A 23,721-nucleotide genomic window follows, 5' to 3' on the forward strand; every position below is an offset into this window, starting at 1 on the left:
CTGAGAGGAAGAGATGTTACAGCCATACTAACTAGGTCCACATTTCAGTAATTAGCCCTCAGCCTGGCCCCTACCATTAAAAAAGAAAAAAAAAAAAAGCTTATTGCCTTTAGACAAATTTATATCTGTTTGCTCTGATTATCAGATCTAACTCACTTAAGCTATTCAGATGAAATGTTATATAAGGTTAAGATGGTGGTATTAAGTACAAATATTATTAACATGCTATAATGACACAAACAAGAATTCACTTGTGTTAACCACTTTATGGGAATAATATTTAATATGTTCCTTTTTCTTAGCTAGCTTGTATCATTCACACATTCTTTCTTTCAGTGTGGTTCAAGTTCAGAGAAAATGGAGGCTTTGTTCCCATCAAAATCAAATCAGATTCACAGCCTGTGAAATCCACTCCTGGTGTTTTGCATTCAGAAGCCTCACTATAAATGTTCCAGAGTCTAAGACCTCCACCATCTGCTCCATTAGGCACTGGATTTCAGTAGCACTACTTGATTTACTCCCCCCACCCCCCCAAAAAAAAAGCTTAGAATATCCAAGCAACGGTTCAGCCTGAAGCTTCTCCTTGGAATAAGAATGATCAGGCATTCCCTTCCCCTCCAGTGAGCCCTGTACCTTCACGGTCTCTGCACAGGTTTGCACCTTTAGATTTGCATTTTATCAACCTTTGTCTGGTGAGGAATTTTTTTCCTTTTTAAGCCATGGTATGTTTTTTTCTGACTTTGATAGTTGTGTGTTAAATTGAAGCCTTTATTCTATACAACCCCGTTCATCCAAAACACGGATCTTTTGCACATTGTTCTTCAAAGGGTCATTGAAGGCTCTACAAGGTCAATTTCAAAAGATGCTTCACTGGCTCACTTTTTGTGAAAGACCTTGACTACCATGTCCAGGGGTCCATAATTGATCTTCTACAAATCTAGGCTTTTTGTAGCCCTCTTTTAATCATAATAGATGATTTCCAAATCATGTGAACAGTATTTTAAACTGAGTAGATTGTAAGGGGTAACTAAAATGCTTTATCAAAGAATTTTCTTCGATAAAGCAAATCTCCCATATTCAGAGCCAGTACCTTTCACTTAAATACATGGCAATATTCCCCTTAGAATATTTTTTTTAAGGAAAGTAAAGTTTTATCTCAGAAGAGGAATAATTTTATTAAATGAGTTCCCAGAAGCTTAAGTTAAGTATAATACTAACTACTAAAAGGGGGGTTTTGAAGGGGAAGAAGAGGTGGTGATAAATAAGCTCTCTACATATGGTTAATATCTTGGTAAAGTTAGATTCTATTTAATGATGTTTTAATTTTCTTTTATAAGAAAGAAAAATTGTCAGCAATAGCAACATAAATAGAGGCCACAGAAATAAGGGAGCCGGTAGAACATAACACAGAATTGTTGTGTATAGTTTTCTGTTCCTCCACAGTAACAGCCTGCTTTTTCTTTGAGGGTGTATATTTAACTTGGTAATTAAAATTAGCATATTTGTAGCAACTTTAATTTTTTCTGACTTACTCATTCTACCAATTTCCCATTTTCTTTTGCTACTGAATTCTTGTCTGAATTTCTATATTATGTGTTTATCACTGTACTTCTGCTGGGACAGGCCATTAGATGAAGTATTCTGCAGTCATATGAAATTCAGAGCTGTTTTATAATTGCCAAGGGTAAAATTAGCAAAGTCAATTATTCTCCCTATGGCTTTTCCCTGAAGATATTAGGGGTCTTCAAGGTAATTGCCTTAGGTAACACTTAGATTTTTAAATATCTTTAAGTATAGAAATTGGTATATTAATCCTCTGATAATTGTCTTCTTACAGTTATAGCTGTAGTCACGTAAGTGTGAATTAACAAGATTTTGAATTCAGTAGTGAGTTTAAAAATTAATGCTTGAGTTACCATTCATTTTCAATTATGGGACCTAAGGGCACCTTTTTATTTTAGTACTTCACTGTATAAAGACCCTGAACTAAGAGACCTCAGCTGCCTCTTTTTAAGCTATAAATTCCCTGACTCCATTGAAATAAATTGCTCTATGTTGTGTTCATGTAGAACATCACTGAATGCTGAAATGATGGGGTCATGCCAGAATCTAAAATTTTAGTGTTTGAGCATCAAGCTATCAATGAGACATGCTGAATAATTGGGGAAAAATAATAACATGGAAAAGCACTATAATTTAGAAATCTGGCTGACCATTACAGCTTTTCCCTCGTCTCTGTGTTTACTTGTAGACTGGATTTGTATTTTAAGATTAAGCCACAGTGTAAATAAGACTGTGCACATTATTATTTGTCATCTTTTTAAAAAAAAAAAAACGTAGTGTTTTATATGTACAGTGATGACCCTAGTAAAGAATTTAATTCACCATGTTATTTTTTTTAATCTTTGCAGTGATTTTCATTTAATGGACCTATGATTATACATCTGTGAGTTAGTTAGTTCTGGGGTCTTGTCTAAACATCCCAGAACATTGTCGTGATGTCACTCCTGGGGACCATTCTATTAAGCATTAGTGATTTATATTTCTAAATAACCAGTGGCACAGATGTAATCCTTGCATAGCTGATGTATTTCCTTATGTTAACTTTGTTTTCCTAAAGGCATAAATATGTTGTTTACAAGGAAGAATTTTGTTTGTATAAATATGCTCAATTTATGCATATATATCTCCTTTTATACCATCTATATATTTTAATAAAGCAGCTGCTATTGGTTATTTGATGTTTTTCTTATCTGTTATATTAATTTTACTTTCAAGTTCATGTTGAAAAGTGAAACCTAAAAACATACTATGTCATATGAAATTTAAGTTTTTCTCTGTCATATTCATTTAAAATAGACATTATTGTGACCTTGTGTGTTTACAGTCTTGTCATAAGTATTTTACCTGTGGAAATTATTGAATTAATTGCTTTCATCCTCTTTAGTTTGACACCCAGGATTAATGTTCTTTTCTTCATATGACTCAGTCAAGGGTACATTTTCATGACTAGAGTAAATATGTGCAGAACGTAAGTGGGGTGTCATATGTTGTAACGATAAAGGAAACTATCTCCATATCAGAGAGGTCAAAATGCTATTATAAAATTACAATTTCAAAATCCCCAAAATAATTTTTCCAGCTTTTTTCTTATCACATGCTAACATAGCCACATATTAAACAGACATTCTGAGTTTGATTCCTTGTATTTAAAGTAAAAGTGATAAATGTTTGAGATGTGTACTAGAAATAAGAAGACAGGGACTTCCCTGGTGGTGCAGTGGTTAAGAGTATGCCTGCCAATGCAGGGGACACGGGTTCAAGCCCTGGTCCGGGAAGATCCCACATGCCGCGGAGCAGCTAAGCCTGTGCGCCACAACTACGGAGCCTGCACTCTAGAGCCAGCGAGCCACAACTACTGAGCCTGCGTGCCGCAACTACTGAAGCCCACGCGCCTAGAGCCCATGCTCTGCAACAAGGGAAGCCACCGCAATGAGAAGCCCGCGCACCACAACGAAGAGCAGCCCCCGCTCTCCGTGACTAGAGAAAGCCCACACGCAGCAATGGAGACCCGACGCAGCCATAAATCAATAAATTTTTTTAAAAGGCAAAATATTATGTTCTTTTAAAATGTATTATCTCATTAAAACCTTGAACTTTACCCTTGTGGTGCCATAAAACAATGGAATGAAGTATCTTTTTGTCATAGGAAGGTCAAATGCCATCATGCAAAATGGACACTTCTCTGAGTGTCTGTCAAACCAGAAACCTGAAGACAAGAAAAAAAGAGCAAGAGAAGCATTTCTTCCATATGCCTGGCATTTAAAGAAACCCATTTTTTGAAGTCTGTGTTCTACAAAAGTACACCCTCTGAAATGAGTACAGTTGAACCCCACACCGTGGTTGGCCATGAGAGGTAGAAACATACTGATTACGGCAATCTCATTGTATACTTCAGCAACCTCAATTTTTGTAAATCCCTTTTCCCACTTTCTAGAAGTAAAATTAATTAAACCAGCTTTTTTTTTCCTCCAATTTCACTGACATAAATTGCTATTTCTCCAAAGCCAGAGAGAGAAAAAAATGTATTTTCCAGCTTGAGTTATTCAGTACTCTTCTTTTGCCTTTCTAATGATTTTACTCAAGGAATTTCCTGAGTTCAGAGTTTACAAAGTACTAGACAGGTGAACAGCTGATTCCTTCCTCTTCATCCTCAGCCACCTGACCCCAGTCTCTTCTCCAACCATCCTTTCTTCACCCAGTAGACTTGTACACAGTGCCCCTTTCTTTGTCTCTTACTGTTCACAACTCAGTTCATTTCACCTTAGACAATCTCCAAAATGTATACACATCCTCTTCAACTGTTTTCCTCCAGTTTTTCATTCTTCTTTTACCTGTTATTTCAGAAAAATTGCCATCCACCGTTTTGCCTTCTCTTTGCTTTTTTCAAGAGGAAAAATAAACCAAGAAACTTGGAGTTGAAGAATACAGAGTAAAGCTTGGTATACTCTTGTGTTAAGAAAAAGGAAAATTATAATTAGAAATGAAATAGGCATAGGAAAGAACCAGTGTCTCTACCCTTACTCTCTTACTAAACCAAATTTCCCTGCAACCAGCAACATTTAAAGATCATTTTTAAAATATTTCCTATTTAGTTTTGTTTTCCAATTTTGTTTAGTCGCAAGTATTGGAAGATTGTGGTTTTCAATCCTATTTTTAATTACAAGTATATGGTATTTCTAATATTATGGGCTAACTAAGCTTTTGTGGGCTGCCCTGGGAACCTAGCCATCTTTTATAGCCTTTTATTTTAGGAAAATGTAGTATAAGCTCCAAAAAATTTACTTATAGATGAAATTCCAAAATGCAGTGCATTTGTAATCTGGTGCCTGCTATATTAAATTAATACTGAATTTGAACACCATAAGCAAAAGAAAATTTAAGAGCATCCAAAAGGATCCATGTGACTACTTTTCATTACTTTTATTGATATAGCTTTGGTTTTAGCATTTCCATCATTTTCCTCTGAGTTGTAAATACTCAACGAAAAAATTCACTCTAAACCAAAGTTGGCTTACAGGGCCTTAACCCAGGAGCAAATTTTATTTATTTAGCAATAGTGATTGGGGAAGAGCCCTTTTCTGGCAGCTAATGACCTACTGGAGGACTTGTGTGCCCAAGGCAAAGCTGAAGGCCATTAGCGCAGCAGGTCATTAACTGACAAATGCCTGACCCTGAGGTCATTTCTGATATTGTAAACTGAAAACATTAAAGTGGGTTTGTTAGAAAGTATGGCTATGCCAAGGAACTTTCTTTTTAAGAATTTTGGAAAATGCATTAAGTTGTTTGTTGTTATTCATGTGACTTAATTGTCTTTGTTCTTTGTTCAGGTCAGTCAGATATCAGTAAACATCAAAACTATACTGTGTGTCTGTGTTCAATCTTTAGTTTTTAAAGGACAGTTTCCCTGTTTAGAATATCAGATTAACTACTTCATTACTAAGCAGCTGCACTCTTGTGGATCACTTATGTTTTCATCATATGTTGAGCTTTATAGCACTTATCTATTTTATATTCCTCAGTGATGACATATAAAGCTACAAAGAGGCATGGAAATAGCCCTGAAGTAGAAGTCTGTAGACCTAGTTCCTATCCCTACCTTTTTTTTTTTAAATTCGCCATTTAACATTGGACAGCTCATTTTATCTCTTAGAACTCCAGTTGAGATCTTTTTCTCCAGATTGTTTATCTAATGTGTTAATACTCCATTTTCGAAATGAAATTAGAAACTTCATAATATAGAATATTTAATAGTTATTAAAATTACTACCAAACATTAAAAAAATAACACCTTATATTTTTGAGTATTCACTATGTAGCAGACACTGTTGTGTTTTTTGTGTATTAACCCATTTAATCTCTCCTGAGACAGAGAAAAGGGTTAAATAATTTCCTTGTAATAAATGGTAGAGCTGCTGCCTAAATCCAGGCAGTATGGCTCTGAAATCCTCGTGCTTAGCTAAAGTAGAAGACAAACCAACAAAGAACCATGATGCCTTTTTTGCCAGCAATTTTGCAGTTACAGATACTGGAATTTATAATATCTTAAACAACTAGTGGTTTTTAAATATTGGAATAAACAATACAAACATCAATAGGGCTTTATAAAACATTTTAGAGAAATAGCTACTAAGCAAAGGCAACTTGTTTTCTTAGTTTCCTCATCTATAAAATAAAGGCAGCATTATTTCCATCCCCTACCTCCTTGCCAGTGCCAATATTCTACAATTCTGAGTGTTGTAGGAAAGAGTGTAAACGTACAATATATAACCAGATTCTGACAAGGACATTAAATATGAAGAGAAACAAATCAAGAAAAATTGTTAATAAAAATCAAAGGTGTAATAGAGAAACCAAAAAAAATTTTTTTAATTAATTAATTTTTGGTTGTGTTGGGTCTTCGTTTCTGTGCGAGGGCTTTCTCTAGTTGCGGCAAGCGGGGGCCACTCCTCATCGCGGTGCGCGGGCCTCTCACTGTCGCGACCTCTCTTGCTGCGGAGCACAGGCTCCAGACGCGCAGGCTCAGTAGTTGTGGCTCACGGGCCTAGTTGCTCCGCGGCATGTGGGATCTTCCCAGACCAGGGCTCGAACCCGTGTCCCCTGCATTGGCAGGCAGATTCTCAACCACTGCGCCACCAGGGAAGCCCCCAAAATGTTTTATAAATGTCAGAGGTCTTAAGATTGACATGCATATTTCAGCAGTCTAAAGTAATACTCGCCCCATAGCTGATTCACTTTGTTATAAAGCAGAAACTAACACACCATTGTAAAGCAATTATACTCCAATAAAGATGTTTAAAAATAAATAAATAAAGTAATGCCCCAAATTAGTGAACTCATCTTTATGGCAGATTTGTGATGAGAAACTTTTTCTTTTTTTAATAAGTTTATATATTTATTTATTTATTTTTGGCTGTGTTGGGTCTTCGTTTCTGTGCGAGGGCTTTCTCCAGTTGCGGCGAGTGGGGGCCACTCTTCATCGTGGTGCGCGGGCCTCTCACTGTCGCGGCCTCTCCCGTTGCGGAGCACAGGCTCCAGACGCACAGGCTCAGTAGTTGTGGCTCACGGGCCTAGCCGTTCCGTGGTATGTGGGATCTTCTCGGACCGGAGCACGAACCCGTGTCCCCTGCATTGGCAGGCGGATTCTTAACCACTGCGCCACCAGGGAAGCCCATGTGATGAGAAACTTAGACTTTATTTTTTCAAGTACTTTAAGCCATAAGGTGATATGCAGATGTAAATTTCTGAAAATAGTGTTTGAACAAAGTGGTAACTGTGCAAATTTATTTTGAAATAGTTAAGATTTATACAATGAATTCAAATATTAGAAGAGTATTGGTAATTCAACGAAAATTTTTGTGTACATGTGCTAAGCATTAGAGATAACAGTTTAAAAGTCAGTTGTATATCTTTATAGATTTGAGAATTTCTAACCCAAGGGTATCCATTATTTGATTCAAGGGTACAATGCATCTAGTCTCAAGTTTCTACTACCTAATTTTTTTAAAGGAGGGGAAAATGTATTATCTAATTTTCTAGAATGCAGTATTAGTAGGGCCAGTTATTTTTAGAATTTCATTGAATCACAGATTTTGAAGAGCTGCGAAGGTATTTGGAAGAAATACAATTACAGTTTTAGACAAGATGCATGGATTTTAATGCATATGAGTCATGCTTTTATTTCTGTGACTGCCTTTGAAGTGCAGACCTTGGGATGTCTCTAAATTACAAACATCTGCTTTTCAGTGTGGCAATTTGAAGAGGAACTGATTGTGCTGAAAGGTGAACTGTGTTACCCAAAGGACATGGTATCCCTGGAATTTGCAAGATGTATGTGTGAATTCCAGAAAAATCCTGAAATTTTTAACTCTTTGGCCAATGTGGTCTAAACCAATTTGTTTTCATGAATCTAATAAGATTGAAGCTAATAGTCAACATCAACATCAGTTGATGTAAACCAAGATTGATATGCACTCTAACAGAATATATCCCACAGTACCCAAGAATGATTGTTTTATCCTGCCTCTGTTTACACTCAGTTAATTTACATGTTTTTGTTGTAAAGTGATAAAGAAGTTAACACCTTTACAAGTATATTTCAGAATAACAATGTTTAAACTGCATGTCGAAAATTTGAGGACTTTGTTTGCAATTCAGGTGGCTAACCAAAGTGTGAGCTATACATGACTTATATCAACATGATGTAAGATAATGGTTCAGACCACAGATCACATCCTGTTTATTGGTGGGTGGTGAAATTGTTTTAGTAAATCACTATCAACACTTTTTTTTTTAATGAAATGCAAAAGAAAATAAGAATAATGAAACTTTTGTTTTATAGAACTTTTCACTCATTTTTGTGCATATGCATGTATGCATGTACTGTGTCATGATGTAAAATATAGTTCTTACTCTGGGTTACAGTTTAAAAATTTTGAAAGCTGGTACTACTAGGCAGTGTTCTAGCCAACAGCATCCTTTCAGTTGCATGAAATACTGTACTGTGATTCTGGTGTTCTGAAGATTCACATTGTAAACGTCTCAAAACTGGGGTTAACTTTTCAGTAAAATCATACTTGGAAAACCTTAGTTAACATCACTGAGAGGGCACTCAAATGAAGAAGCAGTGAAAGCAAAATGTAGGTTATCAGCTACGTGGGGAAAAGTGTACAGATCATTGAAATGGCAGACATGATTCTCTTCAGAGAAAGTCCAGTCAAAACATGGTTTAACAGTACCCTTAAGTAAAGAGAATATTAACGTGGACCATCCTGAGTCCAACAGACTTCATGTGCAGGAATTCTCATGTTGGAGAAGGTGGAAAATAAAGCAGCTGACTGCTGTATGATAATGACAGACAGAACTGCTTTGTTTCATGACTAAGCATGCAATCCTCAGCAACTATTTACAGTTTTTGTAGCAATGCAAGGTACTTGACACAACCTTTTTTTAACCTACTGGAAAGCATCTCCTTTTTCTTTATTTCTTCTGAAAAGTTTCATCTTGATGTCAGCATTTTAAATTATCTGCCACTTTTCAGGAACCTAATCATTGTTTAAATAAATAAATGATATTTTTCATTGTTAAGTGACAAACAAGGCCAAGAATCATGCACCTTCATTCAAAAAGTGAACAACTTTTTTGGATTACTTTTGTATTGCTAGTAAAAGAGATCCACATTTTTGGCAAATTGACTATTCCTTACAATTGTTATGAATAAAAAATGTGTGCAGCTGCGCATTTAGGTGTTTCTGATCATGGGGCTTACTGTTGATAAAGCACAGATACCTCTTATCTAGATATGCAAACTGAGACCCAAAGAAGTGATGTGCTGGCCCAAGGTCATGCAGCTCATCTGTGTATTAATCCTCTAGGTGATCAAAGACAAATAAATGGCCTTTATATGGCCATCACTAGTCTCATTAGTACAGTGCCAGGTACATAGTAGGCTATCAGCAAATGTTTCTGAATTGAGTGCACCAGCCAATATAATGTTAAATTTCAACACTTCATACTCAAGCGATTTTCCTGAACTTGTGGACTATTTAAGTTTTATCAGCTGTGATTTTACTTTTCTGGAGTTCACTGAATTTTCGTGAACCATTTTGACAAATGTTACCAGTAGTTAGAGTTTATAAACCAATGTATCAGCTGTTCTAAATTAAAAATTAAGATTACCAATTTGCTTAGTTTTTGCTGCACCTGTCCTACTGGTAGTGCCATTTCTCTCTCTGCTCTTCCCCCTTAGCCAGAAAGAAGTTCCCAGCTCACTAGAACAGATTGCCATCCCTCCCACAAATAAGCACAGCCTTACACATTTGGCAGCATTGAAAAGGCTCCCTTCAAAAAGCCGAGTTAGAAGCTTCTTCCAGAACTCCTGTGAGTTAGTGGTATGTTCACTGCAACAGACCTTTCATCATTGTCTTCATTAAACCTGGTCCTTGTCTGGTAGGAAGGAGTGGAGAGAACCATTCTTTCACAGACTTCATCAATGGCTTATTAAAGCCACTCATTTATATTAATCAGCATGCAGATTAGGGCTCATCTGGGTTGTGTGTGCCCAGGTGGTGGGTGAGTAGATTCACCTCTTATTGGCCACTGCTTCTGCTCCCCATGTTCTTCAGAGGTTGCTTCTCCAACGAGGCTGCCAGCCTGGAAGATCTGGCTGGGCACTGAGGACTCTACCTGGAACCAGATAGTTTGCTTAAACCCAGTTTGTAAATGATAAAGTGCTTTACAAATGTTAGATATTATTGGCCTCTATGGGAGAGCACTACTCCTTTACCAGTCCTTCTCTACCTCACCTTGGTAATGTAGGTAAATCTTTCTTCTTTAAAAGCAACTCTCAAATACTTTGTGCTCCATTTGTATGAAGAGGAACGGAAGAGTGAAGCTGACCACTCTGGGTACCATTAGCAGGCTATTCAGCATCCTTTATCTATAAAAGTATTTTTCTGTAAAATATTTTCACTGACAATATAGTTTTTGTGGCTTAAAAAAAAAAAATTGACAACATCCCTTCAAATGCCAAAGCACTTTGAAAAGAACTAAATCTGTCTTTTGTTCCTCCCAAGATGTATATGAGAATTAATTTTCCCTCAAGGGTGTTTTACCTTTGCTACTGCTTCATGCGTTGCTATTTGTTCCTGGGGATTGGGGGAGGAGTGCAATAGATTTGTGTGTAATTAAATGCCATCAGAACTGCAGATGCGTGCACACACATGACTGTTTCCTTTGCTAGCAGCTGGTAAGAGTACTAAAGACTGAGGGGCTGTGGGTACATTTGCCTCCCAAATAGAGTGATGGATCACACGTTGTCCTGTCATTCCACGCTGTAGTAAGAAATGTCATTAAAATAACCTTCCCAGTGCAAGTTTTTGAAAGACGATTATAAATCTGTAGTAACCTCCACAGTTTTAGTATACCAAGCAAATTAAGTACATAGCAACCTTTTAAAAGTGAATTAAAGTACAACTGTACTACCTTATGACATCAACTCAGCTTATGCTGACTTGAGTTTCAGTTGGGCCACATTAGTTTATAATTAACATTTTTCTAAAGATTTAGTTGTATTTTACTTTAAATTTAGGATAGGCGCTCCTTTGCTCAAACCGAAGTGGTCTGGTTTACTAGTGAAACATATACAGCTCTGTTGAGTCTATTCCATCTGTCAAATGCTGACTGACAGTACTCCTGAATCACATTTACTGAGAAAGGCACAAGTTGTCTGCACAGAATGCTTATCACCACGTACTGATCTTATTTTTGCTAATCCAGAGACTATTGATTGCTATATTCCATAAATCAATTTGTGGACACAGCTTAGCTTGAAGCCTTTCTGAGACTGAAACAGGGTATGCTTCTTCCCGTCCCACCCCCTAGAAGTAGGTTTATTTTATCTGATTATGAAAGCAAGCTAATAAAAGGAGAGAAAATGTAGTACATTATGTACTAAGCAATTGTACATTTAAGCAATTCAGAAAAGTTGAAGAAAAAATTTTAATTAAAAACATCTAGAATCTTACCACTTACAGATTATCATTATTATCAATATTTTGCTGTTTCAGACTTTTTTCTCAGCATATATGAACACATAGATTGACCTCATTTTTGTTTTAAAAATACCTATCATGTTGTTCTGTTTTGTAACCAGCATTTCTTTTTCGTTTCCTTAATAATATGTTATAGAAATCTTTGTATAGCAGTAAGTGAGGGTGTTTTTTGGCCATTTGGTCATTACCAACTCTTACTTCTCTCAATTTCTAATTTTTAAGTTGAGAATTTTATTATAATTATATTATAATATATAATTAATTATATTACGTATAATTAATTATATTAATATATAATATATAATTATATTATAATTTTATTATATAATAATTACAACACCTTTTGTAAGAGTATGTATCACTTTAGTTTTTCAGTTTAAAAAAATCACTGAATTGTAGTTACCCTTGCCAAAAGATAAAGAAGGAAGCAATTACATATTCCCTTGCAGTTGGTAAAATTTGTCCTGTAAATTAACCATTTAAGAAATTCATTCCAAAGGTCAGTTATATTGGATCTGTAATTGTGCTAAGGTTCAGACACATCTGAATACTACCTATTCCTTATCTTTGATGAGAGGGTAGTGATTAAAATGGGAGAGATCAACAGAGATTGCTGTTTGCTTGAGAACAGCAATTTGATGTCCACTTCCTTTCCTATGCAACCTTCTGTCTGGTAGCCAAAAATGAGGTGGCAGGAGAAACCAGCTCATAACACTGACATTGTGAATGGTTACCACTTCTGGCTCACTGAAATCTAAGGTGTTACTTAAAAGATTGGGAGATAGTGTATGACATTGCTGTAGAGTTAAACACGACACAAAAGAAAAAAGCATATTTGCATTTGCGTGTACAGGTAAGCAATTCTGCTATTCTCACAACCTCCAGAAATGCAGAAATGAAGAAACATATCTCCTATTTGATTACTCTCTAGGCAGGTAAACTAAACTTTATAATAGTGTTGGTGACAGTCATATAATCTGAAATAATGTTTCAGGATGCAACAAGTCAATGTTACAGAGACCTCTGATTTTGGTTAAAATAGTCTTTTCATGTGTTCTGTTGTTGAATTAAAACCCACTTTTTCTAGTAGAAAGTGTTTGCTTGCCCCCCTGGGCTTGGAACAGAAGTCCTTGGTCTTTCTCTGGAGCACCAAAAAGTCTGGGACGGGGACTCTTAGTCTCAGACAGTCTGGCAGTTGAGCTCTAGATTCTCTTCTGGCTGACGTTATCCTTGCTACCGTTTTAGGTTGCTTGAACAAATCATTCCTCAGTAATATGAGGGAAGGGAGGAGCTCATTAAGCAAGTGCTTTCTTTTTTTTTTTTTTTAATTTATCTTTTGGCTACATTGGGTTTTTGTTGCTGCGCGCGGACTTTTCTCTAGTTGCGGCGAGCAAGGGCTACTCTTCATTGCAGTGCGTGGGCTTCTCTCATTGCAGTGGCTTCTCTTGTTGAGGAGCATGGGCTCTAGGTGCGCAGGCTTCATTAGTTGCAGTACACGGGCCCAGTAGTTGTGGCACGTGGGCCCTAGAGCACGCGGGCTTCAGTAGTTGTGGCACATGGGCTCAGTAGTTGTGGCTCACAGGCTCTAGAGCGCAGGCTCAATAGTTGTGGCGCACGGGCTTAGTTGCCCCGCGGCATGTGGGATCTTCCTGGACCAGCGCTTGAACCCGTGTCCCCTGCATTGGCAGGCGGATTCTTAACCACTGAGCCACCAGGGAAGTCCCAGCAGGTGCCTTCTTGTATTTAAGTACAATAGTTATCTAAACAGGTGAATGCCTGTGGTAGTAAATCATGTAATGAAAAAAAAAGATGAGATCATTAAATGGTCTTGTTAACGTATGTATGGGCTGTTAGCCCTGTGGTCTTCCTAGAAATATTTGCAATTTTAAAGGAGGATAATACTTACATCTCTTTTTGGTATAATTTTAAAAGTAAACATTTCAGGCAGTGGAAAGATATTTAAGTGTGTGCTGGATAAGTCACTTTTGCCTGGGACATATTCAACTCCCCTAGGCTAGACTGCTTTTTTTACTCTCTTGCCTTCCTGGACTTGTTAACGTAAGGAAGTCCAAAGCTTTTTCCTTGATGGTTGCTGTTGGCAGTGGAGGTGTATTCTGCTTAAGCAAGGATGGCCGTTTGGAAGTACAGGTCATTTATAAATTATAAACTTGTAAGTACAGATCTACATATATTTGCTAATTGCATTAACAGAAAAAGAATTGGAGAATAAAAAGTTTTTGTTGCCTCTTCCTGGTCTGGAATTTCAGGGAAGTAAAGGAACACTCTGTTTATCCAAAACCAGATCCATTGTTAAAATTAGTGTCGGACTTTCTTTTTGTAAATCCCTCTTCACTTTACCAGTGCTGGTCTCAGACCTCAAACTGTTTCAAAACCATAACATTTCTTAGTGACTGATTGATCTGTATTATGTGTCCAGCCATCAGAGGGATCTTGGGATGTTGCTTGTGTAAACTGTAATCCAATCCGATGCTGTGCATTTAGTTACAGTCTTTCATAGACCTATTGGCAATACTCTATCCTCCTGGATTTGGGAATAGAGCTTATCTGATACCTTAAGGGGGGAAAAAAATCCATTCATTTTTCTCTCTTTCCCCACTTAAATAACTCAACACATCTGGTAACACTGTAGGATCATTGTCCTCGCAGTTCCTCTGCAGCTCATATTGCTACAATATTTCTTAAGTATTTGGTTACCTAAAGGGCAATGCGATTAAAAAAAAAAAAAAAGACTTTGTATAGGTCTTACAAATTAACCCATCTGCAGAGCTAGAAAAAAATAATCCCTTTAATCAGCAAAATTTCCATATCGGCAGCCTTGTGTGTGTTATGCAGGATGCATGTAAATATAAATTTGGAGATAAATGCTTATGTGTTAAAATTTTACAGCATATCTTTCTACAAATTAATGTCATTTGCCTCTAAGAAAATGTTTATTAAATCCTAAGTACCTGAGATTGAAGTATCTTGTTGTTTGGGTCTGTATCCTTTGGCTTAATAATGTCTTCAATTACAAGAATGATAAAAGCTGAAACAAAATCCTTTAATTCAGTCAAAACTGAGCTAAATTTTAGGAAGCAAAGAGTGGAAATCTGATACAGGACTGCATAACATAGGAAGCTAAGTATATAAGATACTAAGACTTCTTAAGAAGCGGGTAGGGTTGCCTTGAGGAATTCTTGTTTGAAATGGCTGAACTGAACATTATAATAAATACCACTGTTTTATCCTCTTGAATTAAGATGGTTTATGCAAACAACTCTAAATTGTACAGTAGCTGCAAAGAGACCATTTACTATTTTCTGCTTGTTTTACATTCTGGAACAAGTTCAAAGCTTTTGATTTTGTTTGATTTTTTTTAATAGCCTGGGCCTTGAAAATAATACAGGTTTGATGACACAATTTCAATATTACAGTTCTGTAAAAATTTTCAGTGTTTATGGTACATTTGACCCAGGGGCCCTACACCAAATATATCCACAGTGCATTTTTAGTACAACAAAATGAACACGTTAGAAAGGTTGCTTTTCTCTCTGTATTACGTATGAAAATTAGCATTGTGATGCCTCCCAGAACGGGGAGGGGATATTGAAAAAGTATCCACCTGACAGAAATAAACATTCAGCAAATAAATTGGGTTAAGATTTCATTAGTTATCTGAGGGACTTCCCTGGTAGTGCAGTGGTTAAGAATCCGCCTGCCAATGCAGGGCACACGAGTTCGATCCCCGGTCCGGGAAGATCCCACATGCCGTGGAGCAGCTAAGCCCATGCGCCACAACTACTGAGCCTGCACTCTAGAGCCCATGTGCCACAACTACTGAAGCCCGTGCACCTAGAGCCCGTGCACCACAACAAGAGAAACCACCACAATGAGAAGACCGCGCACCGCAACGAAGAGTAGCCCCCATTCGCCGCAACTAGAGAAGCCTCACGCGCAGCAACGGAGACCCAACGCGGCCAAAAATAAATTAATTAAAAAAAAATTTTTCATTAGTTATCTGAAATTTAAGCTTATGTTCAATATGGCTATTACTGGATTTTCACGTATATTAAATGCTATGCTTACAAGATTTTTTTTTTTTTTTGCTTGAATTATGATCGGAAGTATTGGATCACAGCTCTGATATCCAGGTGGGCAATGCCATTTGCCAGGATCTTTGCACATAACCCCATTTTTTTTTTTCTATCAAGCATAATACTGCCTTGCTACTAAGCCTTGTGAAGCATTCTGAGGTAAAAATAGGGATACATTTTTAAAATTGTTTCTTTTGATTTTTTTCTTGTTTTTTAGGTTGTGGAACTTTTAGCAAGTGCTCTTATGGATTTGGTACAAGGAGTATACCATGAAAATTCTACTTCAGCAAAGGTAAAGATTTGGTAGTCATTATAAAATGTTAGGTTAAAAACCCTCGTGGCAAAAGTAGAATTGACAAGCAGAAATATCATTCTTGTTTTGTGTTTAAATTGTTCGTGACATTTTTTTAGATTAGTGTTTTGGCTACAAATTCATGGTCCTATGCTTTGCACATAGCAGATTTAGCCAATTAAAACAACCTCTTACCCTCTGGCTGGATTCAAAGTCTGTTCAATCTGCAGCAGCCCAGAAGACAACAAGATGCTGTGGCTGGCAGGTAGCACTGTCAAAAAGGCAGGCAGGCTGGAGAAGCAGCTCACGCTGAGGTGGCTGGACCCAGCCTTTCCTCAGAAGAAGGGGCTTTCCATGTCCCAAAAGAGTGGACACAGTCCCAAGAAGGTGACTCTTAGGGGCATGAGGGAGGAGTGTCTTTTATATCCAAGATCCAGAATTTACTGCATTATTAAATTCTCTGTGATAAGATGTAAGATGATTGCACAGTTGGATTATTTTGATTAATTTTATAGATCTAGAATTAAGGTTTTTTGACTCATTTAGCAGGACATCTCAAAAAGGGTTACGTTTTATTTCCTTAAAATGCAGTTATTTCATTTCAGCAGGATATTGAATGTGAAGCAATTGCTTCATTGACCACCACCATCAGTTAACATGTTATATGGTATTATAAGGGACTCCTATATTAGTGTTTCATTATTCTAACTTCTTTAGCTTCTGTATTAGCAAGATTTCACTCACTGCAAATTAGAAAAAAATATGCATGTATGCACATCTTAAGTTTTTGACATTTCCATTTGAAAAAAGAAAGACAAATTTTACTGGAAGTGAAACATAGGGCATGAGCAACTTGGATATGAAATTTAAAATTTAAAAGTATAACCCAGGGATTCTGGATGGTTCAGAGAGTGGTTAGTGAAATATGAAGAATTATACCTTGAACATCTGCTAACATTTGGTTCAGGGAGCCATAGTTCCTGGCAGGCATATCGAACTTCACCTAAGCAGCATAGTGCTGTGTGGGGACCTGGCAGGGTATATGACCACAGTAGACCCCCTTTGCTGTGTTTTTCAAAAACATACCATAGTTCTCTACCATGGCTGAAGGTTAATAGGAGATTGTAAAATGGAGGACTCCTGGTCTAGTCCCACTCATAAAAAGACACCTTGTATATAGTATGATGAAGACGATGGTAGGTAAGCAAATAACACTGTGGTAAGTAATTCACCTGTTTCTTCCTTAAAGTCTTCACAGTAATCCTGCTAGCAGAGACTGCTGCTCTCCCCATTTTACATCTGCGAAAACTGAGGCTTAGAAAAGATTAAGTAATGTGCCCATAGTCATACAACTTGTTAGTTGAGATTGAACTTCAGAGCTCAGGCTCTTAACCTCTCATTCACTGCCTCTGTAACCTTAATGAAACCTGATATGCTAGCATGCCTCTGCCATACCTGAGATCCTACCATATATGATGATTACAGTGACCTCTTCTGGCAGCTGAAGCATTGTTTTCCCCCCAGGATATTTCTAAGGTGTTCAGTTTAGTTCCATATAAGATATTAATGTTTTATAGTTAAATATCTGTTAAGTTTTAAGTGAAAGTGTTATTGTTGATTTTAAGGTTCTTGACTTATTCACTCTTACCAGTTGTCCACTATAATTACTCCAGTTTATTAATAATTTTGTGAACAATTGTTAAGTACTTTTTATATTTCAAGCAGACCTACTAGCAACAACAATAAAAATGCTTAGCACTTCACAGTTTGCTTATACTTTCTTTCTACATAATCACCTATGAAAAGGGTGACATTTGTTGGTACCCATTTTGTACAGGAAAAGCCTAAAATTCAGAGATGACAAATGCCAAGAAAGCATAGTGTCTGGAAACTGTTAATGCATGTTTGACACTGACATGATCTGAACCCAGGTTTTTTGACTCCGAGTCCTATATAATCTCTTTCTTCCTGGGAAAGAGAAGAGAGGCAGCAGCAAAGTCTTTGAAGGACTGTTGATCATACATGAACCATCACTTAGCAAGCACCAGTTGCTGACTTTGATTATCTAATTTAAGTTTTACTCAAAAGACTCTAGCAATGCTTTGTCATCTGCCCTCTTTCCCTACCACCTTCCCAAACACAGTCCTTTCAAACACTTGAGAACTTTTTTAAGCAGTTACATTTCTGAATATAGCCAAACCATTTAAAGAGCTGTTCTTTTTTTATAACGGAAACAAAAATGCATAGTTGAACTGAAGCAGTGGGAGTGCTTCTTGATGCCTCCATTTGCTCTTTAGGTCCAATTTAGGTTAACCACATTTCCCTTCCTAACCAGAAAAATTCTGAGCTTTTTTTTTTCCCCTTCTGCGTGCGCTTGCCATTACAGTGGCTGTTCAGAATCTGGTTTTTCTAACTTGGCCCAGGAATCATTTCAGAGGCAGAGAGAGCACTGCCCCCCACATGGAGTGCCTTCAAGGTTTTCATGTTCTGACAAGATTGGGAAGCAGCCACAAGTGGAGGTCATGTGGGAAGTGAGTTGCACAACCTCCGTAGCCTGGGGCCAATTCAGTACACAAAAGAATTGCTTTGTGATTTAAAATAAGCTGCAAACCATTTCATCTCTCCAGGGATAAGAGGATACAATAGTGGTCTGTTTTCTATATGGCTACTTAATACAGTGATGGAGAAGCTGGGTAGTATAAAAATAGCTTTCTGTGGAGTAGTATCTCTGTGACTAGGGTAGATGCATTAAAGCAAATGGAGGGGAATTGTAACTGAATATGTTAGAAATCACCTTCTCCAGAAGTTTGTAGAGTAATTACCTAATCCTCCTTAAAACTCTGAAAATTTATGTGACTTATGTTAGTAATACTTAACAGATTGTACGTAAATTGGGATTCAGTGTTATTTAGGAAATTCATCCTTGTTCTGTCCATTGAAAAATAACATTTTTATTTTTGCGTTTGCTAGTTTGTGAACCATTTCTTCCTTGAAATAAAAGTTAGCCATTGTGCTTTCTTTAGTGTTTATATCTCCCTTCCCTTTACCTGCTTTTTCTTTTTTTGTTAGCTAATTGAAGAAAGAAGCACATCAAATAGAAAAAATGCACTTTAAATGGTCGTTTGCCATCCTAAGAGTTCCCTAGTCATTGTATTCGTATTACTGTGCATGCTAAATATTTTACATTTTAGCAAAATTTGCTTTGATTCCATAGGCCATTATATCTAAAATCTTTTTAACACAATTATCTTATTATTATAACTTGTTTTCTAATTAGAAAAGTAAATACATGTTCATTAAATAAAAATTGAAAGTACAGAAAAGGTCAAGAGGAAAATAAAAATTATTTTATATAAGCCATCCCCCAGAAATGAATCATGATTACATTCTAGTGTATTTCCTTCTAGATTTCATTCTATATTTCTCCCATTTTTGAGTTATTATTGTACATATAATTTTTTGTCCTGATTTACTCTCCAAGATAGTCATTTTTGTTATTAAAAGTCTTCAAAAATATTTAATGGCTGTTTAATATTTCTTCATACTACTGTACTATAATTTACTGAACCAGTCCACAGTTTTTGGACACTTACCTTGTGGTTTTTTTTACTAATTTAAACAATATTGTGATGAACATTTTAGTGTACATAACTTTGCTCTATTTCATACTATTTGCTAAAAAAAAATCTGAAAGTGAGATCCTTGAATTAAAAAAGTAAGAATATTTTCAATATATCCCTATACAGAAAAGGACTACTGTCCTTAGAAAAACTGCTTGTAAGGTTGGCCCTTGGATTTTAGGGATGTTTCCACCATTCTCTAACTGATAAGGGCAGTTCACTGTACCTAAATTGTCTCTGCAAACAATGTTATTTATACTGATCACCTGCTTCCCTTCTGGGAGTCTGGAATTTTGGTACATGCTAGGCAGAGGTTGCCTACATCACCAATTCCAACAAAAACTCTGAAAACTGAGTCTCCAGTGAATATCCCTGCTAGACAGCATTTCACATGTGTTTTCATACATGTTAATTCTTGGAGGAATTAATCCCATCCTGTGTGACTCCACTGGTAGAGGAAGGATTCTTAGAAGCTTACACCTGGTTTCCTCCAGACTTCATCTCTGCACCTTTTTCCTTTGCTGGTTTTACTTCGTATCCTTTTTCTGTAATAAACTACACCTGTGAGTTCAACTATATTCTAAGTCCTGTGTATCCTCCTCACAAACCATCAAACCTGGGGGTGATCTTGGGGATCCCAACACACTCTTTTTCTGATTTCTTATTGTTTATTTCCCATCCACTCCTGCTCCCTCCTTAGGAATCTAATCAACGTCCTCTGCAAGGCATGTGTATTCAACCCATGTTGGTGTTGAGATAGAGAACAGCAGACTTCTTCCCTATTTTCAGAGGTTCTGCTCATGTTAGCTTGGTCCCAGTCTCAGGAAAGTGAGAGGGTTTTAAAGAGAATCCAGTTGTCTTGGAAAAGAACTGATTTTAACAGAGTCACTGAAATTGTAAAGATTGTAAGATGTTTTTGATGTGGACCTTTTTTTTTTTTAAATAAATTTATTTATTTATTTATTTGTTATTTATGTCTGCATTGTGTCTTCGTTGCTGTGCACAGGATTTCTCTAGTTGAGGCAAGCAGGGGCTACTCTTCATTGCGGTGTGTGGGCTTCTCGTTGCGGAGCACACGCTCTAGGCGCGTGGGCTCAGTAGTTGTGGCGCACGGGCTTTGTTGCTCCGCGACATGTGGGATCTTCCCGGACCAAGGATCGAACCTGTGTCCCCTGCATTGGCAGGCGGATTCTTAACCACTGCGCCACCAGGGAAGTCCCTATGTGGACCATTTTTAAAGTCTTTATTGAATGTGTTACGATATTGCTTCTGTCTTATGTTTTGGTTTTTTGGCCGTGAGGCATGTATGGTCTTAGCTCCCTGACCAGGGATTGAACCTGCACCCGCTGCACTGGAAGGCGAAGTCTTAACCACTGGACCGCCACTGGAAGTCTCTGTTTTATCTTTATGTTTATCTTTTTTTTTTTTTTTGGCTCTCATGCAGCTTTCAAGTAAAACAAAACTAAGATAATTCAGTCCACTAGGAAGTTATGGATTATCTCCTATCTGCAAAACCCTATGCCACCATCTAAAATATAATAAAAAATGAGCACGCTGAGTTTTTCCCATTGAGAAACATAACAGGAGGGAATTGTGAACAAAAATTACATCTGGCTGGGAAAATCAGAAAAGATATTAAGGAGAATGTGATATTTGAGACAGACATTTAAGGATAGGAAGGATGTCTACTGATGGCATCCTTGAGGAGAAGGATGGCATTTCAAGCAGAAGAAACAGCATGATCAAAAGTAGGGAAGCATACGTAAGATCAGGGCTTTCTCCATGTTAGAATAAAAGAATAGTGAGAAGACTGGAAAAGTAGGTTTTGTCATATGCAAGAAGACTCATAATGCTGGAATGTAGAGCTAATATCCTTTTTAGTAATTGAGATAAGAGAGAGAATGAAGGTTTTTAAACACAGTAATTACATGATCATATTAACCTTTGGGGAAGTTAATTCAGCGTGGCTTACAGGAGATTGGAGGGAAATTAGAACAGTTAGAAAGCCAAAATAATGATGAAGGTCAGAGGTGCTCTTCTCCCACTTCGATGTGGTTGGCCCCTTCTTGATATTCATATCTCTACATCGGTATCATCTTCTCAGAGAGATGACCCACCCCCAATCTAAAGTAGCCACCCTACTTAATTCTCTTTATCTTAATCACAGTAGCCACCATCTGATGTTTTTCTTATTGTTTACTTTCAGTCTCCTCCTACAAGAATATAAACTCCATGGGAGGAAGGATTTTGTTTACCATAGTATTCCCAATATCAGCACAGTGCCTAGCACATTAGTAGTAGCCCAAAAATATTTGTTAAATTAATGATATAGAAAGGCCTAGAATGCTTGGAATGGCAGATTTTTCTCATTTTTCTGACAGTTTTATTGGTGTAAGTAAGCTGCAAATATTTAAAGTACACTATCTGGGGGCTTCCCTGGTGGCGCAGTGGTTGAGAGTCTGCCTGCCAATGCAGGGGACACGGGTTCAAGCCCTGGTCTGGGAAGGTCCCACATGCCGCGGAGCAACTAGGCCCGTGAGCCACAACTGCTGAGCCTGCGCGTCTGGAGCCTGTGCTCCGCAACAAGAGAGGCCGCGATAGTGAGAGGCCCGCGCACCGCGATGAAGAGTGGCCCCCGCTTGCCGCAACTAGAGAAAAGCCCTCGCACAGAAACAAAGACCCAACACAGCCAAAAATAAATAAATAAATAATTTTTTTAAAAAAAGTACACTATCTGATATGTTTTGATATATGTGTGCACCAATGAAGCTATCATCACAATCAAGATAATAAATATATACATCACTCCTTGCTGCAAAAGCAGTGGATCCCCCAAACTCAGTGTTTGTTAGCTGTAACATAAATCCACTGAAGGCATAGCATCCTTCTGAGCCCATTGCATTGCCCCTGCAGGATTTGGGGTAAAGGATAACCAACACAAATATGCTAATGCACATGCTTCTTCCCGTGCCATAGATAATAAAGTCCTTTGTCTCTGAACCAGGAGTCTTATGTCTTCTGTTAGCATCCACAAAACAGCAAAACAGTAACAGACTAACTCACTAGGTTGTATGTATGTAGGATAAAAGCAAATCCCAGATCCAACAACTAGACCCTCCAGTATAATGTTGAAGTGGTGAGAATGGACATCCTTGCTTTCCTCCTGATGCTAGGAGGAAAACATTCGATATTTGACCACTATTAAGTATGATGTTAGCTGCAGGTTTTGGTTTTGGTTTTTTTTTTTTTTTTTTTTTTAATTTATTTATTTATGGCTGTGTTGGGTCTTCGTTTCTGTGCGAGGGCTTTCTCCAGTTGCGGCAAGCGGGGGCCACTCTTCATCGCGGTGCACGGGCCTCTCACTATCGCGGCCTCTCTTCTTGCGGAGCACAGGCTCCAGACGCGCAGGCTCAGTAATTGTGGCTCGCGGGCCCAGCTGCTCCGCGGCATGTGGGATCTTCCCAGACCAGGGCTTGAACCCGTGTCCCCTGCATTGGCAGGCAGATTCTCAACCACTGCGCCACCAGGGAAGCCCTTGGTTTTGGTTTTGATAGAGGCTCCTCATTAATGAATACGTTCCCTTATATTCTTAATTTCCTGAGGGTTTTTTATCAGAAATTAATGTTAGGTTTTGACCATTTTTATTTCTGGAGCTATTGAGGTGATAATATATATATATATTTTTTAGTTTTCTTCTCTTTTGGGATTTTCTTTTTTAGTCTGTTAATATGGTGACTTAATTGATTGATTTTCAAATGTTAAATCAGCCTTGCATTCCTGGAATAAACCTCACTTGGTCATGATGCAGTCACCCTTTTCTATATTGTTGGATTTGATACTCTAAAATTTTGTTAATGTTTACATTTTTATTCATGAGGAATAAGGTGTGTTATTTTCAGTTCTTTGTAATGTCTTTTGTCAATATCAAGATAATGCTGGCCTCAAAATGAATTGGGAAATATTTCCTCTTTGATTTTTTGAAAGATTTTGTGTAGAATTAGTACTGTTTCTTCCTTACATATTTGATAGAATTCACTAATGAAACCATCTGGATCTTTCTTTATGGGAAAGTTTTTGTGTTTTTTTTTTTTTTTTCTACTACA

At 37.4% G+C, this 23,721-nt stretch overlaps 1 protein-coding gene across 3 annotated transcripts in view; it reads left to right on the forward strand.

Moving 5' to 3' along the window:
- Positions 1-23,721, forward strand: part of PDSS2 (decaprenyl diphosphate synthase subunit 2) — a 263,549-nt gene that overhangs the window by 156,163 nt on the left and 83,665 nt on the right. For all 3 annotated transcript variants that reach the window (XM_059941480.1, XM_059941479.1, XM_059941481.1), the window contains one exon: positions 15,924-15,998. In XM_059941480.1, coding sequence (XP_059797463.1) covers positions 15,924-15,998 — 75 coding nt within the window. The remainder of the gene's footprint in view (positions 1-15,923; positions 15,999-23,721) is intronic.

The sequence above is a fragment of the Balaenoptera ricei genome, chromosome 12 (assembly GCF_028023285.1).
Source record: "Balaenoptera ricei isolate mBalRic1 chromosome 12, mBalRic1.hap2, whole genome shotgun sequence".
Taxonomy (NCBI): domain Eukaryota; kingdom Metazoa; phylum Chordata; class Mammalia; order Artiodactyla; family Balaenopteridae; genus Balaenoptera; species Balaenoptera ricei.